The sequence below is a fragment of the Aythya marila genome, assembly GCF_965140915.1.
Source record: "Aythya marila genome assembly, chromosome: 5".
In the NCBI taxonomy this organism is placed as follows: Eukaryota; Metazoa; Chordata; class Aves; order Anseriformes; family Anatidae; genus Aythya; species Aythya marila.
In genome coordinates, this window is record NC_139046.1 from 48,324,804 (window position 1) to 48,349,540 (window position 24,737).

The 24,737-nt window shown below is 42.4% G+C and overlaps 1 protein-coding gene across 1 annotated transcript in view; it reads right to left on the reverse strand.

Moving 5' to 3' along the window:
• ABTB2 (ankyrin repeat and BTB domain containing 2) overlaps window positions 1-24,737 on the reverse strand; it is a 141,015-nt gene that overhangs the window by 36,399 nt on the left and 79,879 nt on the right. Inside the window, exons 2-3 of the mRNA XM_082761993.1 lie at window positions 16,642-16,788; window positions 13,738-13,948 (exon numbers count right to left, since the gene is read on the reverse strand). Of these exons, the coding sequence (XP_082618119.1) occupies window positions 13,738-13,948; window positions 16,642-16,788 (358 nt within the window). The remainder of the gene's footprint in view (window positions 1-13,737; window positions 13,949-16,641; window positions 16,789-24,737) is intronic.

Consider the following 24,737-nt stretch of genomic DNA (forward strand, 5'->3'; position numbering starts at 1 on the left):
CTCTTCAGAGAGATCCATCCTGAAGAATTTGGCAGTCACAACAGGGAACTTAGCACTGACTGCCTGGCACAGTGCTGCACAGAGGTAACCCTTAATCACACAGTCTGGATGCTGGAAGCAATATAATTGCAACAAGATGCGTCCTGAGCAGGTTATGTGAGTCCTGTTATAATTTCATGCTAATGTGCCTATACCCCTCTCAGATAGCTTGCCTGTCTTCTAGTGTTGTCTCACAGACAATTCATCCTTTCCTACTAGCGATTCTAAAACACCTGTGTCAGAAGACCCCATATTTCTCTGGAAGGATGTGTTGCATTTCTGAAGGGAGCTGAAGAGGTGAGGAGTGGCTAAGTGAAATACTTACAGTAGAAGAGTTTTCCAGCAAGCCTGGGAATAAAACCATACAGTTTCTGCCTCTCTTGCATGTTCTCTAGCCTTTATGATTTACTTTCTAATCCATACATTAAAGAACTTTAGGTGAAGATTTCAGTGGAACTGAAGGCCCCAGCACTTTGACTCCAGACAGAGAGTACCCCTTTTCAGCACATCACTCCAGATTTATGCTGATAAGCAGTGAGAGCAAAACATCGTTCAGCCTCTTTCCTTTCTGAGCAAACACGTTAGACCAGCATGCATTGTATCAGCACATGGTTTTTTAGCCCCAGAAGAATCCACAAACATGAGAGAATCCGCTCAGACATGTAACTCATTTAAATGGGATTTGTCTTGCAGAGCAGACAGGCTTTTAAAAACAGTTGGTTCAGCACTTACTGTTAAAACACTTGATGAAAACAGTACAGCTTAGCATCATAAGTGACCATCAGGTCATGACAGTACACGCACTTGCAGCTGTGGGACCAGGAAGAGCAAACTGCCAGGGTCTCCTTTAAGAAGGAAACAATGCAGAGACATTCAATCTAGGATTACCCCGGGGAAAGCTTAGTTTCTAATCTCCACGTGGTCAAAGAGAAGAATGATTGTTGCTATTACCATAAATTATACCCAGAAACATTTACTCTTCAGGAGAACTTAGCTCTTAGGTCTGTGTTGCAAAGATGTCAGCCACAATAAGAGAGAAAACCCCTACAACCTGCCAACCATGGCTGCTGCATAGCCAAAGCTCAGAATTACGTCTTTATTTAGCATGGCCCTTGTTAAAGCACCAGCTAACTCCTTCCTCAGGAAACAGGCAAGTTCTGCACGTCAGTAATTTAGTCCAATAGGAAATAATATTAACTTCAATTGGAAACAGCAATTACTGAAAAAGAAGTAACCTGTTGGCTTTTTACCATCCTTCTTTGCAACGTGTTCAGAACCTTTCATCCAGAGTTACTGCTCTGTATTTCTGTGAGTTACAAAAGCACTGCAGCTGTATCACGACACTGTCTTTTAAGAGCTATGTCTAGTAAAAACGGAGACAGGCTGATATTAAATGACGGCAAACCAGCAAGGATCAAGTAGAGAAATTTAGACTCAGTCGTCTCCCACTTTAATGGGCAGCCACTGTCCCAAAGCTGGAAAAAGAAGCCAGGAGACCTCACGTTATTCATCTCTGTATTTCTAAAATGCCTTTTTAGTGAAACATGCCGTAACAGTTCTGTTCTAAGTTTCCTGCATTACTGCTCCCTCCTTTTTCGTGCTCATTTGCTGCTTAGTCTTCTGATCATGAAATAGCAAACAATAAACAATGCACAACACAGGGTGCCCACAGGCACTAAAGATTTCTGTTTGTGCCAGCCCTGAGAATACAAGCAGCGAAGTTGCCAGGCTCTTATTTTCTTGCACCTTCTTTTTTATCTGAACAGATGGAAACCGAAGCACAGAAGCCAAGAACTTAACATTGAAATCTTTACAGTAGTTACAGTAATTACTGTAGCTGTAGTTATAGTAATTGCAGGGTGGTAGCATACACACACACACACTATCATCTCTTTGTTACTAAAGAGAGCCAAAGATTGTCTACCTAGTTTTTAAACATTTTTACAAACGGGGGATATTTGCCAGAAATGGCTTAGGTCAAAGATGGTCTTTCCAGGGATTTTCTGCAAGCATTGAGATCTACTGTAAAACACCTATGAAAGCAGGAAAAAGCACTTTTCAGAAGAATCTTTTGTAACTGCCAGGACAAAGACTGTCAAATGCCTTATTACTTCTCTAGGTAGGTGGTAAGGCTCGGCTACTGCCTGCTGTCTAACTGAATAGCCAGTTCTCAGAAACTATTTCTTGATACCTATCAATGACTGTGAAGTTAGCAGGCTGACACACACAAAACAACTTTAAGGGACAAATACTGCAACTGGAACCACAGAACAGCTGAGATGGACAGCACTTGTGGAGATTGTTTCACCCAAAACCCCTGATCAAGCCAAGATCCACTAAAGCAGGCTGCTCAGGGCCGTGTCCAGTTGGATTTTGATTACTTCCAAGGATGGAGACTACACAGCCAACGTGGGCAACCTGTTACAATGGTTTTATCATGGGAAAAAAAAAAAAAAAAAAAGCTTAATCATGTTCAAATAGACCTTTCTGTACATATATTCCAGGTAGTGCCCTTGTTCTTTCACTGGGCACCAATGGGAACAGTCTGGCTTTGTCTTTGTTCCCCTCCTACCAGGTATTTATAGACACCGATAAGATCTCTCTGAGCCATCTCTTCCCCAGACGAAGCAACCCCAGCTGTCTCAGGCATGCTTCAAATGAGAGAAACTCCACTCCCTTCATTATCTTTGTGGCCCTTTGCTGGACTGACTCCAGTACATCCATCTCCCTCATGTAGTGGGGAGCCCAGCACTGGACCCAGAACTCCAGGTGTGTCTCTCCAGTGCTGAGCAGAGGGGAAGGATCCCCTCTCCTCCTGCTGTCAATTTTCTCTCTAATGCAGCCCAGGATGTTGTTGACTGTCTTTGCAGCAAGGACCTCCTGTTCCTTTTCTGCAAAGCTGCTTTCCAGCTTGTCAGCCCCCAGCATGTACTGGTCTTATTCCTGCCCAGATACAGGATGGGATGGCATTTCCCTTTGCATAACTTAACCAAGATTCCTGTTGGACCAGTTCTCCAACTGCTGAGGTCCCTATGAACAGTCGAACAGCCATCAGCAGTATCAAGGCTTCTCCCAGTTTCATATCATCTGCAAGTCTGCTGAGGGTACGCCCTGTCTCGTCATCCAGGTCATTAATGAAGTTATTAAACAGTATTGATCCCACTATCGACCCGTGGGGTATGTCACTAGTGACTGACCTCCAGCTGGACTTCACAACGCTGATTACAAATGCAATGAGCCCAGCAGCTCAGCCAGCTCCCAAGTGTACCTCCCTGACCACTTGTCTAGCCCATACCTTATCAAATTTGTCGATAAGGATGTTTTGGGAGACGGTATTGAAAGTCTTACTAAGGTCAAGATACACATCGTCCAGTGCTCTCCCATCATTTAGCAAGGCAGGCATCTCATCATGAAAGGTTACCAGGTTGGTTACACACGATTTCCCCTTCATAATCCATACTGACTACTCCCACTCACTATCTCGAGTGATACACAATATCAGTATATTTTGAAATGGGTTCCATGTTTTTTTGCTCCTTCCCAGGGTCTGATATGAGGCTAACTGTAAATCCCTCCTCACTGTAAATCACATAACAAAGCACAGTATAACTCTCACTGGTACTCCACCAAACCAAACTACACAGTCTCATGGGAGAAAAGGGGAATGACATGAAGATTCTTCCATTTTACTTTCCCTTTATTTGCCCATTATCGTTTAACATACATGTTTTTCCTCTACTGCTTTCTCCAACTTTTTCGTTGTTACAGATCAGCAAATAGATAGGCAGGATTTGCATTTTGGTGTAAAATGTTAGATTGGTGAAGGCAATGAACTCCAGGAAGAGCTCCCAGGGATGTCAGTTCTTTATGCAAGAAACAACTGCTTCTTACAAATCCCTCATCTCTGATAGTTCCACAGCACTCAGTAAGCACATCTCTTCTGATAAATCTTCCTTGTGTCTTACCTGAGGGAATCACTTAGCTTGAAAGAGACCTCTGGAGATCATCCAGTCCAACCCTGGATATTCACAGCCCTGACATTCATTCAGTTTACATACTAATACAGTATTTAAAAATCACTTGCAGCTGCACAAAACATATCAGATATTTTTAGTTACATTTTAATAAAGTAGGCACCTTGATAATTTACCGCCAATCTTCAGATACGATCAGCAAATGTAGTTCATGCGACTCTCAGAGACTCTGTCAGTAATTCCTACTGGAGTGCTCCTCATTTACCTCCTGCATCCCTATTGTGTCAGATGAGCTGCGGCCTTTTGGGATCAAAGGAACATAATTGCAAATTGTTGAAAAGAAGCTCAGAGATAGGGTGGATTAGTAATGACAAGAAATATGAACATTTGGCTGGCATGGAAGCAGCACCAGATGTTGCTGCAGTATCTATCTATACTTCCAGTTCTCTGGCCCAGTGTCCACCCATCCAGGCTTCAGAAGCACAGTGGCCCTTCCAGTTGGGGAATCAGGCGAGTGCATCTGTTTTAGATTGTACTGCCAGCTTATCTGCTTACAGGTGGTTTTTTCTAACTATCAAGTCACACATTTGCACCTGGTAATCTTTTAGGTGACCTGTCCCCATGTATGTTTGTATCTATGACATCTGAGACTTTGCAGATCCTTTCTGATAAATTGTCTATCTATTGGAAACCAATGCACGTTCAGCAGCAAGGTTTCAAGACAGCCTAAAAGCCTGACTTTTTGGCACACAGCTTCAGATACAACTATTAAAGGCAAATATTTGTTTCACTGTAGATGCTCTTGTTTACCTATAATGCTTTTCCTCTGTGCCAAGGCTGGCATAGGGAAGCAGTCTCTTTACTCTTCGTGAAGTCTGCTGTGTACTGTTCAATTTGGTATAACAGTGAGATTCTTCTTGCGATTTTGCAGAGATTTTAAATAACCTCTGTTTGTACCACACCCCTACTCTGATACAGAAGATCAGAGGATACAGGCTACTTTGGAAACACCCTAGTAACACTACAAATTGCTTACAGCCAGTAACACGGCAGAAAGGCTAGTCTACCCAGGTGTGAGATACAGAGTTAAAAAAACAACAACAAAAAGCAGTGTTTGTTTATACAGGCAACATAAAAGACAGAAAAAGAATCTAATTCAGAGTAGACTGTATTGCCAGTTTCAGCAGTTACACTTGGATGAATCTGATCCTCAGGGTTAGCAATTAATTCCCTTCACTACTGGCAAGGTCACCTCACTTTCCAATTTTACAATCTTTGAACTATAAAGAAATGAACAATTAAAAAAAAGGGGGGAGAGAGAGAGAGAGAGAGAGAGAGAGACTTAAAAATATTCAAATGACAGACACAGGCAGGAATATTCCCTGAAAGCCAAATGTAAGTACTGTTACCTACTGACTTTTAACTAATATGACTTGTTTTTAATTCACTTCATGTGCCAGTGCTATGGTGCTCAGGGCATACATGTGTACGTATATGAGCATACATAACACATGGAGTAAGAAATATGACAAGTATTTATTTTAGATCCCTCTTCAGTCTTTCAGTTAGGACTTCATGAGCTCATACGTAGCATGAGATGTGACTCTGTTCAAAGTCAGTAGTTTTTAAATGTTTCTGTGTTTTGTTCTGGCTAGATGTTACTGCTGTAATGTGCTGTCACCATAAAAAGCAGAAAGGTGAAAGCTGTTCACCACAAGCATGATAAAGTTATGACTCCTAATAAATGATATAAATTCAATTCTCAAAATTGTGGAAGACGTTAAAATATATTGTGTAACTTTTTAGTATGGGCATAGCACATATTTTATCGTGCCTAAGGTCAGGAACAGCGCTGCCAACAAACAGTTAATTTTAGTCAACAGATGCATGTTGTTTGTAGCTCACTGGCCTCTGAAGCAAGGCCATTCACTCAATCTTGCTTGTGAATGAATATCTCAAAATCACAATCAAGACTGAAGTTAAATGGTCTATGACTCAAACAGGCAAAAGTACATGGTAACAGCCTCTCTCCTGAATGATAGTGAAGGAAGCTGGTCTTATCCGTTTATAGTCTTCTTATTCTTCTATTAAATCTACCAAACTAATCTTTCATCAACAGCAAATTTGCTCTTTTCCCCCCTCTTCAAAACAAAGAAAAACATATTTTTATGTCTACTCTAAACAAGCAATGCTATAATGGCACAATTCAATTTAAGAGTTACTTCTGTTTTAAGTAACTCTGTTACTTTCTGTTCTATTTTAATCAGTATATTTATATCTCAATAGCTCTGGGGGAAAAAGAAAAAATAAAAAAAAAGCAATGCGACTATGGCAGTGGGACTGGAATACGTTCACTGATGTGTCTTTCTAAAATCAACTTGTTGACTTCTGGGATTTAAACACTGTTAATCGTGAGTGTATGATTATAGCATCATGCTCTCTCAAGACAAATGCTTGAATCAGGGTTTGCTTTTAATTAATTCTTTATACCTAGACTTAACTGTAATCAATTCCAATCAGTCTGTATGTACACAATGAAAGTAAGCATGTCCATACACTATATAGTGATAACCTGGATATAGTGAGAGTCTGGATCACAAATTTCAAGATTCTGTCAAAATCCATCAGCTTTTCAGGCCTGAGGACAGAGAAGGGGAAAAAAAAAAAAAAAAGAGAGAGAGAAAAAAAGGCAAATGCCCTGACTCAAAAAGCCTACTTCTGTGTGTCTCTAAACAAGCAGAACAACAAACAAGTTGAACTACAGACAATAACCTTTACAAGACATACTCACACGGGGCTGCATCCCTATGTCAGAGCTAACAACCTGCAGCTGTGACAGGCCCTGAGCTGAGGTCAGACTTGGACCCAGCAGTGTGCACTGTAGAGCAGGATGCTGCCCTTAGTCTTTATGGAGGATACCAGACTTCAAAACAAGCTAAAGGGACATTTATCAGAAAACTGGTTTTACAGGGGAATGGCAGTAAGTCTTTCATGTGTTTAGTGAGGCAGCTGTAGAGAGAGCAGAAAGATACTATGATCTCCCAGAGAAGAGAACCCAGCACTTATTTTCTTGCAGACCTTTGCAAAAACACAGCTCATTGAACCAAGCGTATCAAGTTCTCTTCCTGATGAATCATGGTAACAATAGAATATGGCTGTAAGAGACAAGAATTCAGACATAAATATATAAAATCTGAATTAGGAAAGGCTAGGCCACAGATAAATCTAAAAGACAGACAATGATGTAGCTATTGCACTTAATAAAATTCCATAAACCTGCAGTTTAAAAGAGTAGAGGGGGAAAAAAGCCTCATGACAGACCAGTGAGAGTCTGGAAACATCCATCTGGAGAAAAGATTTGTCCTGAAAAGCCTTAGCTGAAGCACTGAAAGCAGTGATGTGGAGAACACAGCTCAAGCAAACACAGGTCTCAGCAGCAGGCTCTGCAGGTTATTCCTGATTTTCCTTCCTTCTCTGCCAGTTGGGTGCCCATGCAACACCAAGCAGGACTTTCTGGAGATAGTTCTCATTAGCAACTGGGTTGTTATTATTCTCTTTAATATGGATCGATACTGCTGTATAAATTGATCCGTGTGATCAAACCGCTCGTGTCTCAAGCCATTCCAGAATGAGCATGTAGTGTCCCAGGCATTTTCTGAGCAGAGGGGAAGAATGCAGCTAATCAAGAGGGAAAAAAATGAGGACTTTAATTATTTCTAACAAAGCACCTAGAGATCATCAAGAAAAAAAAAAAAAAGGTACTAAGTTAAGATCAAAGGAATGCTTTGTCAAAATAATAATAAAAAAAGAGATGAGAACATCTTCACCAGATACTCACTGGGGATTTAGGAAAAGCCATAGCACAGGATTTCTCTATTTGCGTCAAACACTGCAACGCTCTTGATAAGGAAACTAAGTGAGAAGACCCTTGAAAGCAGTGCTCTAGCAAAGCACAGGCACAAGCTACTTTGAGATTATTTTTTTCCCCAGTAAAACTGAGTGGCATTTCTCTGATGTATCTGAGAACAGACTGAATTTTGCAAAGTATGAAAAATAAAATAGGGCCATAAAGCCACTGCCCCACTCAATCCGGTTTGAACATGAGTATCTGAATCTGAAAGCATAATAGGCTCAGGTTACCATCAATAAAAAGGACAGGATCTTGAGACTGTACCAGGAACTATTAACATAGACCTAACCCTGGTTTCCATGCTAGCCAGAGTAAAGTTGGATTATATATCACAAGACAAATATCAAATGTTTTATTTAATGATGATTGAAACCAATAAGCCAAATATTGGATGAATATAGCATTTGAGCAAACAGTGCTCAGAAATGGCATGAAAGAGCTACAGTCTTCCTCCTGGCAGCTTCAGATGCGTATGCTTTCCCAACAGATTATGTTTTAGAGCAGGTGTTGCTGGAAATACAGCACAAATAAAACACAAGTAGATAACTCATCTCCTTTCTGCCCTGCTAACATGACTCAGGAGAGTAGGCACGAGCCCATTTCTCCTGCTTGAGCCTATTGAAGGAGGATTTGCATGCTTATTCATGGGTCCTGAATCACATGAGGTAGCAAGGTGTAATGGGAGCACTCTTGTTGAAGTAGGAAATTTTTAGGTCGCTTTTGAACCTTGTCAATAAAAACAGCCATCCAGCTAAAAGCAGAATGTGCAGCAGGCTTTCTGAAGGATTTCATGCAGAAAGGAAGCAATCCTTTGAGTGATGCCAGACTTGTTTACAATCGCTTCACAAACCAGAGTCCTCTCTAGAGAAGTAATAAAATCTGAGGCAAGTATTCTAGACCCCTCCACAGGGAAAAGAGAATGAAACTTTCCCTTTTCTCTTTTCTTATGAGGTGGCCCCCTGTGTGATTGCAGTTGGCTCCTTGCAGTGTCCACAGCTTTTCCAGCTGAAGAGCTGTGAATTTCCATCAAATTGGCAAGCCCTGAATTTTACTGTTGGCAGCTGACAAATTCTACATCAGCCCTGGAATTTCGCTAGTGTTTTACTGGATTTTCACCAACAGTCAGATGGGTACAGTCAGTGTGCTTCTGCTGATATAAATTGTTTAATACTCACTGATATTTGGAATAAAATGATGCACCAGCGAACTTAGACATGCAAAACTTGGCATGTCTGCAAGTCAGATAGCTCAGAAAGCTCTGGTGTGACCGGATCCATGAGCACTGATGAGCAAGCCTAGAATTACCTTTAGATCATTCTACATATCAACAATATCAGCAATAGGAAAACAATTTATTGATGTTTAAATAGGGTAGCTGGAACAGGAAGAAGACTAGCCTAGTCACCAAACACATATGGATAATAAGCGACACAACAGGAAGCAGGATCCCAGGATCCACCTTTTTTTTTTTTTTTTTTCCTCCCTTTTCTTAGCTATTAGGGTCATACTAAGTTTCCTACAATAAATGCTGTGCCCACACGATAATCTGTGCTTTTTAGATCTTGCATTCAAAAATAGAGAGGATGAGGGCAATGACTGGCCTCTATTTCTAGCTTTAAGGCTGGTCTGCTGCCCCGTCAATTAATCTTGGGTAGACTAGTCCACCCAGCTGTAAAATGAGACTAGAATATTGACCTCAATTTGTGCTCTACAGGGAGAAGACAAACACTCCCTATGATAACTATCACTGAGAGGGCAATCTTGCCTGGACACACCATTAAAAATCACACAAAAGCTTTATATTCCACTCAGGGAAAAAATGAAGGGAGAAAGAAACTTAGTTTACCTTTGGATGGCCCTTCTCAAGTCACAGTATCCCAAACAATGCCAGCAAACATGCTCTGCTGCTCTGGGACATGATCTCACACTGCAGAGTGCTCCCAAACTCAGCTAGCCTGACATAAGCAATGGGAAAAAAAACAGCAGAAACAGAGCGGAGAGAGGGAGTGCCACACGTCTGCTCACTCTCCATGGTCCAACAGCACATTGTCTGATCTCTGGCACAATATACACTATGATTCCTGAGAAACTAAAAAAAAAAAATATATATATATATATATATTTTTTTTTTATTGCCCAGCAGAGAGACTTTCTGCAGCAACAAAGACCGATGTGCTCTCTCGTGGCTTGGACAGGTTCTTAGCCTTCAGGCAGCCAGGCTACTGAGTAAAGCTGCTTGATCTCACCTTAGGGTCTAATTCATTTGCCAAAGTATTGCACAAGTGGCACTTTACTTGCAAAACACTTCCTCAGGTGGCTCACCTGACACCAAACGGCAGATAGCTTACTGCCCATGCAGCAAATGCAGTTTGGGGTTCCAGGTGGGTCACAGTTTGGTCATAGAGTCAGCAGCTACACATTCATTGTGGAAACGTTTCAAATGTTTTGCTAAAGATAGCTGGTTGCTTCCTGTCTAGTTCTGCCTCAGCTCATTCTTCCACTTCGGTGTCTTTGCCTGGAGGTAAGTGTCAGAACCAGACGAAACCAACAAAATTCCCAGAGTTTCAGTCTACTGATATCCCAAATCATTCATCCACTGGAGGCCAAACCAGAAAGGTTCTCTATCTGCCAAGCTCTAGGGAGATGGCTACATCCACGCCATTCCTGCAGGACTCTACAGATCACTATCCACAATTCGTTAGTTGCCAAGGTATTTAGTGAGGATAAGGTACATAACCTCTATGAGTTTAAACTGGCTCTGTGCATTGGGGTGCTTTGCATACCTAACTGCAATACGTACGTTTTCATGCTTTGTATAGTTTGCTGCAGGATATGTTCAGAAGCTTGGCTAGGTTTTTAAAAACCCTTTATGGCAGCCCAGGCATGACAGCCTCCATTAGGCATGGCTTCAGAATTTGAACTCTACACTTCCCTTCACATTGCAGGGAAGCACAGTAAAGGCCTTCCAGCCCCACAGACTCATGATTTTCATAGCTCTTTGCATCACAGCGTGACACACACAAAGCTCACATACAACAGTCAAGCAGGGTGGACAGTGGGCTGTCTGGTCCATCACTGCACTGCACAACTGCAGTTCCTACTACATGGCTTTGAATCTGTATGGCTCACAGATGTAACCAAGATCAAGACAGGGTTTTACCAAGCCTGCAGCTCAAACAGCCGTCCCTCTCTTTGCTAAACTTCAGACTGGTATTCAACGATGGTAGATTTATACAGCAGGCTATGAACCAAATCACAAGCAAATGCAGAATAGGTCAGCATTACTGTCCTTGTTTGTGACCGAGATGTTTTTCAGCAGAAAACAAACTAGGATTGCAGCATACATCACAAGTATATTCCAGAGAGGGAGCATAAACACACAAAAGAGTTTGCAGAGTCTGCAGCTGATTTAGCACAGCTCAGTAAAGAGTAAAAACTGGGCTGCACAGCTTTGCCAATGCACATTAGGTGGATCAGTACTCTCATCTATTTAGCCATGAGTCTGGCATCTCACATGCAGCCTCAACCATCTTTCCTCTTTAGCTAGGAAACTGTAAACTGTCTCCTGCATAAAGTGCTGCCAGCAGTATTTATCCCACTGGCTGTACTAAATAATGTGCACAGAGGTCAATACATTAAGACACATACGCATTTGGGGTAAACGAAAGGTAAGATTACATGTTCTTCCCTAGCATATTGGGCAGTATTAAGTTCATTTCCAGGTTTCATAAACTTTACAAAGCCAATTATTTAACCTGATAGTCCTCAAATTCTGTTTTTTCTTCCCTAATACCAGTTTTTGCTCCATTTTAATATATCCTCTTTCATTTCCTTTACAGCTAAATACTGGTCAGAAAAAAATGGCAGAAATTTCCCTTACACCAGCTGTTATAGGATCTAGTGCAGATTTTAAAACAGAATAGAGTTGCAGCCTGCATTCCAAACAAACTCCGGTAAACCATGTGAAAAGCATTGTTTGGGAGCAGTTGGAGAGATGACTGCGCTCCTGTTAACTCGTTTATTACCCTCTGTGTACAAAACAAGTAGCTGCAGTAACATCATCATACTGCGAACATTGAAAAGAGCACAACACAAAATAGAAAGTTTAATCTATGTTTCTGACACAAGCTGCTTATCAGCTTCAGCTGCACAGCTGTGGAAACTAATGGTACAACTTTACAGAATTTGGCACCATGAAAACTAATTTTTTGCACAGCCTGCAAACATTAAATGCAAAATAAATCGTCTTACACTAGGGAGGGCATTTGATTAAGATTAGCTACCATACTGCTGTTTCTATTGGGGGAGGATCAGACATAAGCAGAAGTAAAACCTTTTTTTTACTCCGCAAAACAGTTTTGCTCCCAGACTGAGACCTCAAAGTCACTCTAGTACAAACTACGATGAAGTACAGAAAGACAGTTAAGCAACCAAGAGAAAATGAAAAGCAACCAGTGGAGGTAGTTACACAGACCAGCCACATGTAAAATATTTTGGCAGAACAGAAAACTTAGGGGTGACAGCTTTATACTTCTCTCCTTATTTGAGGTTTTCCTTAAAGTAACTTACTGAGCCTGCAGTTACAAAGGCTGCCTTTTGTCCAGCCTGTTTTTCTGCACTTCAGCCTGAAAATTCAGAGCCTTAAAAGAAGACAGTTCAGTCGACTGCTTTTCTCAGGAAGTCTTCTCAGTCCTGACTTGCCAGGCTCTGGCCACAAAGCCGTCAGCCACAGCTTTGGTGGTGGTGAACACCTGGAGGCAGGCTTGGTGCAGGCCAGTGTAGGGCTGCATGAGATCTGAGGCTGACTTGCAGCATCAGAAACAAAGAGGGCCAGGATACAGCCATCTGCCTGATGTCCAGCAGGCTAAAAGAAATCTGAAGGTAAACTAGCATAAGTACTGGCTAGTGTTAATCAGAAACCAAAATTTTCGGTTCAGGTAAGATTTCTGAAATAAATACATAGTTCAATATGCATTTCAAACTGGGTAAACGTAAGTCCTGAGAGGCCTGGGTCTCTCTGCAGGATGCAACTGCAAGGCAGCCAGTTATCAGTCTGCCTTTGAGCCGAGGAGCACAAGGAGCAGGATCTCCCTGACCTGTCAAAGAACTCAACTTGTGGCCAGGGCTCTGAGGGCTCCTAGGCTCTCCGCTGCCACCCGCCTGTCAGGCAGGCTGCCAAGTTGCTGGGCAGGAAGGAAATCAGGGAGGTTTCTAACAGAAAAAACATCCCACTGGAAAATTTCTGACCCACTCTAATAATGAGCCTACTTTCAGAGTCAGGTATGATGCTGGAAAAAGGCAGGGCAACCCACTGCATTTTCTGTTCAGTTATTGGCTTCCTATATGAACTTCTTTGTGTACCATACACACAGCATCAACTGAAGTAATCATTACGATGGTTGGTCATAAATCCCTTCAAAACTCTGCACAGCAAATGACATTCCTGTTCCTGACAATGATGAATTGTTAATTGGTGCTATTCAGAAGGTAAGATTTTCTTTGGTAAGGTCTTTACTGCTTTAGGCAACCACATGTACTTTTGGCAGTGTCTCCAGACAAGCCTCGTTGGCAGCGTACAGTATATGCCTCGCTCGGAAAGATTGCATGAAAAAACAGCTCACTTTCCAGTTCCAATTCCAAGGCTTCGTAAACTTGGCAAGGCTGACAGCATAATCTGGCCTGACTGCAGGAATAACTGATGCCTGATAGGTAGCATCCTGCAGAACTGCCAGCGCTGCTCATACAAACACTGCACCTCTACAAAAGGAGACCTTAGCCTAACTCCCTGACCACTGAGCTCATCAGCCCACGTACCGTTCATTGTTCAGGGTCATTCTTGGAGGATCGAGGTTGGGGTTCTCCATGGACTCCATCTGAGGACAGCGCAGGAAGTAGTAGAGGGTATGGAGAGCATCAGGAGACCAGGAGATGGGTTGCTGCTGCCGCGTTTGCCGAATGGGGCTCATGCCTGGGCGGATGGTGTTCAAGCACTGCATGTGGTGCATTGCTCGTGAGACCAAATCACCTGCACAAGGAGAAAGAATGCAAAAGCGTCTCTTTACTATTCATCCATGGCCCTCTTAAGTACACTCTACCAGCTAAATGAAATCTCTCATAGCTAAGAGAAACGCCCTTTGTGTACCAATACACTTTTTCTTTAACTAAGCAAAAACCTGCCCTCAAACTGCCACTTTTTGCAGTTTGTTGTAAGGGAAATTTTGTTGCCACTTTCAAGTGGCAAGTTATCACTTAGAGATTTAAACTCCTCTCAGTCACCATACATTCAGAACAAGAGCTTTACAGTGATTTTTCCATCCTGTTTTAATGATGTTTTTCTTCTATTTCAAACCAGGTATTAATGTTTCTTACCTGCCTACAAAACTGATGATACCATTATGGTATCAGAATGATTTTACAATCAATTGCCTGAGCTGGGAGCATAGCTTACACAAGGCAAAGCCAGAACCACGAATATAAATATTTTGTTCTCATCTCCAGCATCAGTATTTTAGGTTATGAGATTACTCCCAATTCTTTCAACTGGGTTCTGAGGTTCAGGTGCCTGTGACTAATTAATGATACATTCAGTATAGAAACCCCTTCTCTGAGGGGTCTGATTTTCTCCTTCTCACTCTACCTGCAGGTTTCTCCAGAATAACAAGACCTGACTCTCTTATTAAAAAGCCAATCTTTATCATGCTGGCTGTCACAAGCGGCTCCAGGAATTTGCCCCTGAGCCTTGTAATAAGTGCAATCCAGGAGCTTTCAGAGCTGCTCAGTCCTCTTGGTCTTTGAATTTGAGCCAAACTGCCTCTGTTTCAGAGTACTGGTGGACTTGACAAGGCCTTGAAAAAGGCAACCTGTGTTACACCGTTTCTATGAGTAAAGAACTTTAAGGCTGCAGATTCATAAAAAGTTCACAGAGCAATGACCCCAAGACAGCAGCTATGCAGGGAGTCTTTAGTCACATAAAGCTGACATTTGTGTAATATGCTTGCTTTGGGCACACCCTGTTTACTCTCCTTTTATTGTGGTGCATTACAAACTCCATGAGCTTTGCAATAAAGGCTCCAGACATTACATCTTTGAGTAGTGTGACTACCATACCACCGGTCTGAATGATTACTATACATAGCTAGGGTCTATTTTTTCCTTGGGAGCATCTTCTGTTGCTTTATGCTTTACAGTCCCCTAAAACTCTCACAGGAAATGTCTGTCCATTGTGTCCCACAGCTACAATACTGGGAAAGGATGGAACTGAAATAGCCACCCCATCTCAAAGCTGGATCCTGAGAAAGCACCTTGAACTTACCCATGACGATATGAATTATTCGCACCTCCCTCTGAGATTCTTAGGAAGCTTTTTGTTCTTTTATATCACAGCAAGACTCTAAATTTGCCAAACAACTTCCAGCTGAAACCCTGAGGTCCTAGTGTTGCACAGGCGAGGGAGAAACCCCCACAAAGCTCCCGTATGTCTATACAACATTATTAGTGGTTCAGATCAATGAAGTACTAAAAATCTCTGTTTGCAGTGTAAAGTTGTGCCACTTGTTTGGTGCATAGTATGTTCAAGGACCCACTTCAGAATGCAAAAACCTTCCAACACCTCCGCCTTTCCACTTCAGTAGCTCCTGACTCTCTACAATCTAAAAGTTTTACAAGAATGTTGTGAATCCTCTAGCATCGGTACTAAACACAGAAGCCTGCACAATTATAGAAGAAATGCATCTGGAATTTAAATTTTCAGCACAGAATAACGTTCCTTCTCCTTTGCACACTCACTCTCTTTATTTTTTTGGCAACAAGCAGCAACATTAAAAAAAAATAAAAAATCAGTAGGCAACTGTATCAGGAGATCTATTCACTAGATGTAATGACCAAGTTGGCCAAAGCAGGCTGGGGGAAGAGAGAGAGAGGAAGCTGTATTCAATCATAGGCCCATGCTACAAATGTTCTCTTGTGTTCCAGGATAAATAGAGGTGTGTTAAAGGAATTTGAAAACCTCAAATTAAGGCAGGTTGCAAAATAAATGGTGAAACCCACAAACTCCTTGCTGGCCCCTGACATTCATTAGCATTCACGTGGTAGAGACTAAGAAAGTGATGCCAGCAGAAACGTTGCAAGGGAAAAGTAGACCGGGAAAACACAAATCATTTTTGTTTACTTTAAAGGGGCTTTGTGAGTAGTCTAGGAATGGAACATTTCATTTGGTTACCATTAAAAAAAGTTCTGAACAAGTTTTTGTTACTGAAGTGCTCTCAGATTTTTTTTTTCCCCTCCACTTTTTGTTTTTAAGTAACCAAAAAGCTTTTCCTTGAGTATCCTGTACCCTTGACATTTCCACTGTGTAAACTCTAAAAAAGGAACCCTCTCAGCCATCTGAGGGAGGTGCCACTGCTGTGGTCCACAGAAGTCCAGGAAAGCCTCCAGAAGTATCTAGGCAAAAGCATCCATCTTCTATTGGCACTAGTACCACTACCTACCAAAAGGCTAGAAAAAACGCATCTTATATACATTAATTAAGTATAAAGTAGTCTAATGAACCAACTTCATTTTCATAAACGGCACCATGAGACAATTAAATCTTACACAACATTGGCCACATACTCCTCACACTGTCAACAATGGCAACGCTCCCACTGACCTCAATAGCAGAGGGACCGGCTCTCCTGCTTCATTGAAAGAAACCCACATTCAATTACAACTGAAACTTACTCAGTTCAGAGATGCTTCCAACGCAAGTTGCCAACAGAGACTGCTCTAGAGTTCGGAGCTCCAGCTGGGCGTAAGCATCAGCCCGTCCATCGCTGCACACAGAGCCGTCATTGTAGGGGCTGAAGTAGGCAGGCAGAGACAGCACACCTGGAGAAGAGAGCAAGGAAAGGAACAGACCTGTTACAAGAGAAGTTACAGGAGCGGAAAAGCGAGTCTCCGTACTGATAGTAGCGATACGGAGCTGAAACACGTTTGCGCCTTAGTCAGGGGACTCGAGGTTTTTTGAACAGTTCAAACAAAATCAAGTAGTGCTGTAAATACCATTGGAATGAATAGAACACGGCAACTGGGCTCCAGGTAGCACAGATGGGTGTTTCCACAGCCCGTAAAAACTAGAAACAAATTGCAGTTGAGATAAAGCTACATGAAAAGCGTTAGTGAAGTCTCTAACATTGTTTATACAACAACTCAGCTGTGCACACACAGGTTGCCTTTGAACAGCTGTATGTAGATTGCTAGATATAAGGCCTGATTTTCAGAAGTGTGGAAGATAACCTCAAGTCCATCTAGGGTAAATGGTAGCTGCAATCTTTGCAGCTCTGAAAATAAAGCCAGGGGCTATGCCAGTTCTTTGAACCTGCATGCAGTTTCAAATGTGCAGACTGTGGTTTCTACATGCGTGAACCTTTGGCTTTGCCAAACTACGCCTACAAGTTTTGAGGTTGACTGTATTTTCATCTCTGTAAATGACCCCTTTATCAGAGATAGATTGGAAGGATAGTAACATTGCACACATGCAGTCACTGTACACGTACCCCTTCCATTCTGAAGGATTTTATCTTGCATACATGAGCACTAATGCACAGTAACCAAACACAACTAAGGATTTGCAAACAGTTTTCTGTCATTATTGGGACCTCGTCATGCTTTGTGCCTGTCCTTACAGCTCATTTGCACTGGTGACAAATTAGAGGCTTTTTGGGTGAACAGGCTGGGAATGGTAGTGACAACTGGGGAGAGTACAAAAAACCCCTGAGATACAGCTTCATGTTGATGTGCAAGCTGTCTCTAAAAGAGGCAGCCATTTACTTCTCCCCAGTCCCACTTTTCACCCCATAACTTTGCTTGAGCACAGCAAATCTGCAGCCCCATTGCAAGTCAGTGCCACGTAGATCCCCCAAATACAATTTTGCCTCCTCTGCTTTCCTCACAGAAACTCATTAGTTGATCTGCTTTTCTTCCAATTAGTGAGCTGAATGGTTTTACCCTGTGGCCACAGGACTGCTCGGAGTGGCACAGAGGGGAGAGGGGCTGTGACCTCTGTGGCTGTTGGGAGGCAGGGGGCAGGGACACGTGACCAGGGCGCGGGTGGGAGAGGGGACCTGCTTCCTCTGCTGGCGTCCTGATGAGCCACAGCGTGACACCACATCCACAGTGCAGGTGGACTCTGAAAAGCTTTTTGGAGTCCACTCACCCAGAGTTCCTGTATCCTGGTGTTCAGCTGCTGCCACATCATTAATTACAATTTATCCCACAATTGCAGCAACATATCCTCGAACTAAATTTTCTGTGATGTTAGACAAGGATGCTTACGGCCCCTTCTGCCTGTGCTCTTACCCTGCTGCATCCTGTATTTTGGATTTTTCCACTTTGATCCGCACAAAGCCATACCAACAGCTTTCAGGTTCGACCTGCATTTCCTTCCCACCCTCACCTCCTGACCCCGGCTCAGTGTTGGATGCGGAGATACTCTGCTCAAATTGCAGCGACCTCCTGTCACGTAGGTGCTCTGCAGTTTTGTCAAACAAAACCCTTGCCAGTTGAACTGCAGCGTATTGGGCAAGACCTTTGTTTCTTTGTCTTGATGTTTTCTTTGAAATTATATGCTGAATTGATCTCTCCTACCCTTTTCACATCCTCCTTGCATCCTGCTCGGTGGCAAAGCCAAGGACTGCATCAAAAACATCCTGGACATTTTGAGGATAAGGGAATGATTTATCCTGTTGTGCTTCTTCACTGTACTTCACTGTTAGTTAATGGAGAAAACTCTGCCAATGCCCTCTGTAACCTGAATAATTAGGAAGTCGAGGCTTTAAAAGCTAACAGAAGCGATGCATGCAAACTAGAAGAGCTTGCTAACTACACTGTAGCCTCCTATACAGAGCCTAAGCCACTTCCTTTTCCACGTTAAAGCTATGAAAGGATGTTTTAAGACATATGGATTGAATTTATGGCAGAGGGAGAACAAAAATAGACTGATTTGTCAAAAGTTTCAAATAGAGGCATATAATTCTACAGAGGCGAAAACAGAAACTGGCAGTTACGTTATTAAACCATGCAGAGCTAAAAAATGGTGCACGTTTCCTCTGCCAGCCTGCCTCACTTGGTTCCATTTTCTAAAGAGGAATTAAAAATCAAGGCTTGCAGACTGATTTAAGTTGGCTCACGTAGGAAACAACACCTTCTCAGTTTTTCAGTTAATTGTTTGCCAGGTGCTGTGGGTAAGACGAAAGAGGGATGATTTATTTACTTTTGGAAAAATTGCTCATACGAGACAGTCACGGGTGAGATTTATGTTCTCACCTGCCGTGGTACGGCTGAGGAGTATCCCCAGCGTACCAGGGAGCAGCGAGGAAGTTACCGAGACTCCAGCCCCGTGCCAAAGCCCAGTGATGTCACCAGGGATTTTCCCGGGGACCGCAGTGGGGGATGAATCAGGCCCTGCTTACCTAAGGCCTCGCAAAGGCTCACCAGGTCGGGCAGGTCTTGGTAGGTATGAGCAAGCCTGGGAAGGGGAAGCCACACCGCTCCCTGCAGCGCTGGAGGCAGACTGAGAGCAGTCCCTGGGCGGGCAGCAGAGCAGAACCGTACCCCACAAATTATTACTGAAGAGCTTTATGTCCCTCATCTCGCAGCACGCTGGCCGTGATTTCTCTTCCAATATATTGCCAGTAACTGCAGAGTTGGAAAAGCACTATGCTTGCTCTTCAGATCAGAAATTCAGGCACAAGGACATCTGCAGTCAAGCTTTGACTATTGGTATTATAATTAGGAACAGGACTTAAGTTTTAATACCAATTAAAAAAAAACTTTGACTGTAAAAACAACTGCACTGTGATGACTACTCGTACCCCAAATGGTGTTATCAGCTCTGCTCCCACCCAAACCAAGCAATTTGTAAGTAAAAGGTGTTACAAAGGTATAAACTGTAGAGGCAACTTCTACTTCTGTCTGGCATTCACATTTCTGTGTTTTTATATTTGTGGCAACGCTGGTTTTAATCACGACTAACTAAATAAGCAAAACTATAATTGAAATAAATCAATTCATGTCTAAACACTCTCTTTCTGTTTGGAATCACGTTAGAACTGCTGATTTACTTCCTGAAGCTCAAGAAAATGTTTTCTCCACAAAACAACAACGTGAACCAGCACCTAATTACTGTGCAGGAATGAGCCACTCAGGCATGCACACCACCGTTCTTAGAGCATTTTCTCTGATGTGGGTTACGCTGGGTTATATCTCAGGCTGTATCCTGGCATTCTGGTCACAATTTTTTTTTTGTTAATTACCCAAGATTTTCGGTATGGATCCAAGCCCAGGTGAAGTTAGTGAGCGCCTATTAATTTTAGTGGGCCTTAGATCAAGCCTCAAGAGCACAAGCTAAGAAGTCACCTCTGTAGAACGGCGTGAGGCAACACCCTGCAGCAGCCCGATTGAAAGCACGTTTGTAGTGCCGTGATTAAGGCACAGCTGGCTAACAATTTGTTTCTGGTATTTCCATAGCCTTTGAAATAGCAGCTGGAAATAAAGGCATATTTATTCTACCTCAGTTAATATATGAAACCGGTTCATGGGCACTTGCTGTCAATGATCTTGAAAGGCTTCACAACTGGGTAAAACTCCAGTTTAGTGTTCTTTAAACTGAAATCATTTGGCTTGCCCAAAGATTTTGAAATTGTTGTCTGTAATTTGATGCTAACAAGATATTAAAAAACAGCAACTGAAAATATTTCTGAAGTCTCACCTGGGTTCAAGGAAGAAGACCCTTCACACTCTTGGACACCTTTGTGCTTTAACAGTTGCTGCAGTCCTGCTGCGAGCTTTGCCTACGAGGTGACTGCCCATGAGCAGGGCTCTGCAACGTGCTGCTTGCTCTCCCTAAGCTGGGCAATTGGTCCAGCCCTCGAGCAAGGAACTTTCTGTAAGGAGCCCTGGTCCAGCTCAATGTCCTCTGATGATACCGAAGCTGGCATTAACTTCTGCTCTTTGGATACCAAACCACAAGGAAATGCAAAGACTTCTACCTGAGTTTTATTTTGAAATTTGAACGTTTAAAAATTAATTCAGGTAAGGTTTTCCACGTTATCTTCACCCTTTATGCTGTTTGCACATTACGTTCATGAAAAAGGACTAACCATCATTTTTACCCTGCCGTAGTCATTTTCTCAATGCTTTCTCTACTTTAATCTAAATCCTTCATGCTGGGACACAACTTCCTAACGATTAACACATCAGCCGTTTGAGGTCTTTCAAACACTTACATGATGTCTGGAGGTTAAGATGGGGCCACTCAAAAGTGGCAAAGGGCCAAGGAGGCTTGTCTGGAAAGTACTCCAATTCTGCTGTCTGGGATTCCTCACGGAAACTGCCCAGGGTACTAACTGTTATTTCAGAAAAGTGCAACTCAAAATCTCAAGAGCTGCCTGTATTCACAATAGGTTAGGTAATGAATTAGAAACATAATTAGGACAGGGTCATACACTGCAAACTACCAGGCCAGAAAAAGTGCACTTTCCCCCCCCCCCCCCCCCCCTAAGATAAACATAATTGAGCCTATGAGACAATACAATGTGCATTGATTTTTCCCTTTGGCCAGAACAAAAACAAGTTCTATGGGCAAGCATTCTCTTTGTGTATTGTGTTTGCATTGCACCTAACAGTGGGAATCATTACTGATTGCTACCACAACACAAATTGGTATGGGAGACGTGTATCTATTTGACAAAAACAAAAGCCCTCAGAACATGAAGGTTCGTCTTTAATGTTATAGATTGTTTCTAAAGGCTCCTAATGCAAAAAGCCATGTATGTGAAATCAGAACTACTGTGAATATGCTACAGAAATGTCTAAGGAAACCAAGCGTAAGGGAAAAAAAAGTCTCCAAAAAAAAAAAAAAAAAGTCTCCAGCCTCCAGCATCAACATACTTTTGCAATGTTTGGCTTGTGATAAATGCCGTAAGAAACTTTCTCAGAGGTGAGAATGATAGCTGCTCCCAATGAACTGAGCTGTGATTTAGAAGACCAAAATTTTGAAGGCAGACAGCAATGACCTGACTGTACTGAACAGCCAAATCCCACTCGTTTCAATGGACCTGGTAAAAACCTCATCCAACTGCAATTGCAGTTTCCCACATTGGAATTTGGCTGTGACAACAGGCTGGCTGTCACCTTGCACAAAGTCCTATAATTCTTCATGAGGAAAGCCTTGAATGCTTCTTGCCATTTTTTTTGTCTCCCATTCTATCAAGCAACACAATGCTGTGCAGTTCCCTCTTGCCAATCAACTCAGTACAGACCCAGAGTACAGAGCACCACCTAGAATTAATGCCAATTCCTGGAGCTCTCTATTTTCTCCTTGCCGAACCACCATTCAACTGCTTAGAAAGCTCATCCTTCCCTTGTTTTATGAAATAAGACAGGCTTATCCTGACAGAATATAAACAAACAAATAACAACAACAAAATATGAAATAACAGGCAACCAAAGTGTTTCTGATATCACATACCCAAATCTAAACACATCAGGCTATATAATCAAGTACAGTCATGCAATAGATGATGAGGAAGACTTGTGATCAGGAAACAATATGTATAATTGCTAACATATAGGAAAATAATACAGTGCTATAAAGCAGGCACGCATCCCTTTCAGTTTGTCTGTCGGCAGTACGAAAAATCAAACACAGTTGCTTGTATCTGCATCCACATTAAACAGCAATACCGTAATTGAAAACAGGAGGAAAAGCAGAAGGGGGGGAGCTTCAGCACAGAGAGAAAAGATCTTTAAATCTTCTGCAAGTGTTCAGCTGAGTCTCTCCATTGAAGTGCTGCTGTCCTAATGGCATAGTTCTGGACAGCTCTGATTGCTTCGCAGAGCCTTCACAGGAGCTAACTTAGCTCATTAACTTTCATCACTTAACTTTAAGGAAACTTCAGAGCTAACCCAGCAGGAGATCTGACACTGCCTGTGAGGACCAGGACTGGCACACCTTGGGTGCACTGTGGCAAAATCACCCAGCTGTCAGTTGTGCCTAGCTGCAGAGCAGCAGCCCACCTGGCACCAAGACCAGCTGCAAGGCTGCACAGCAGGGAGAGGTGAAAACAAAAGATGAGGTACTGGGCAGGGCTGCATGAAGGAACTTGGACAACACCCGCATACAGCATCTTGGGCTTGAAACTCGAGCACAACCATTGCTTGCCTGTACTTCAGGAATGTTACCAGAGATGTGTTCTTAAAACATGCAGTCTGGTCCTTGCTGTTCCTCGTTGTCAGCAGGCATTACTTGACTTCAGTATCAAAATGCCCCCAAACAGAGTTTTAAAGCAGTTTTGAAGTTGCAAAATCCACTTTTCTGGGGTCCAGGTCACTTCAATACCTTGCGTCCCAAAGCCATGTGAAAGCAGCAGAGCTCCCAGAACTACAGGAGCTCAGACTCTGCCTTTCTCTGTACACTGACGGGGCAAGAGCAGAAGCCTACTATTACCACTACTACCAATCCTTAAATGTTTCCTTACTCCTAAGTTACTAACTATATTCATAAGGCCCTTTCAAACATGCTACATACTTTGCCTCACTTTTGCCATGAAAATTATGGAATTGGGATGAAAGTTGGAGGAGAGAAGGTAGGAAGTATCTACATGAACTACTACATTTGAATTCAGCTGTGACAGACAGGATTGCAAATGACTATAAATGTAGGAGAAAGGCCTGGGTTTAGTACTGAGTCAGTATTTATTGAGTCATTAATCCCACTTCCATATCCCTGTGGTCTTCTGGACAACCACTAACCTGGCCTGGACCCAAGCGCTTAATTGAACATGAGCTCAAGGGAACATATCCTAGGCTTATATTTTAATGACTGCCAAAAAAACATAGCAAATTTTATCTTTAGCAGCAGCAGCGTACTTTGGAAGATAAAAGGTATCGGTGCTTTTATGAGCTGGTGATTATCCTCATTTCCATTTCTTCACTGGGGAAACAAGAGACAAAAGAAGGAGAAACAACTTTCCAAACTCATGCATCAGAACCAGGGCTTTGTGAGATCCAAACGGCCCAGTTCAGAAACCCTGTGGCATTAGACTTTTCCTGCATGAAATTGGCCAACACCGAGCCAAATACGAAATACAAAACCAGAATCCTGTGCCAAAATAAATGAACACAGTCCAAGAGGCAGAGAAGACTTACCATTAACTAGTTGTGTAAACCCTGACCAACCAATTTAGTCCATCTTGGTGTCCCAGTTCACTTACCTGTGAAATGGGGATATTGCTTTAGTCCTGCTAAGGGCAGTCTGACAGAAGCAGCTTAATTGCTTCATTTCTCCCATTTTACTCCTTCATCCTACTCAACACTTCAGCAGTGTCCCCATTTCCTCTGTGTGTCAATAGCATGCCTTTTGTCCCTTAGCAACAGCACATCTTTCATTTACATAGCCCCTTTTACCTTCAGCAATCCCACAGCCCTGAGATGCAGCAGCTTCCGAGATGAAAGAACTCAGTACTGTGACGATGTGCAATGCCACCTCGGTGTGGCTTATGGTACAAGAAGAGAAGCTTTAACTAAGTGAGAAGGTTAAGAAACGTAAAATGGATTTTAACCTAATAGGGATTCTGGTGTGGATGTAATGGTGGGATGGTTATTCTGGCAAATGTAGCAAAAATGCAGTTCAAAATAATAATAAAAAGAAACAATATACGAAAACCTAAACCAAACCAATAAATAAATATACGTGCCAGGTAAACAATGGCAACTCCAGAAACACTAAATCATTTAGTACCATTACTACAGGGATTAGAAAGCTTAGGAGGAAGAGT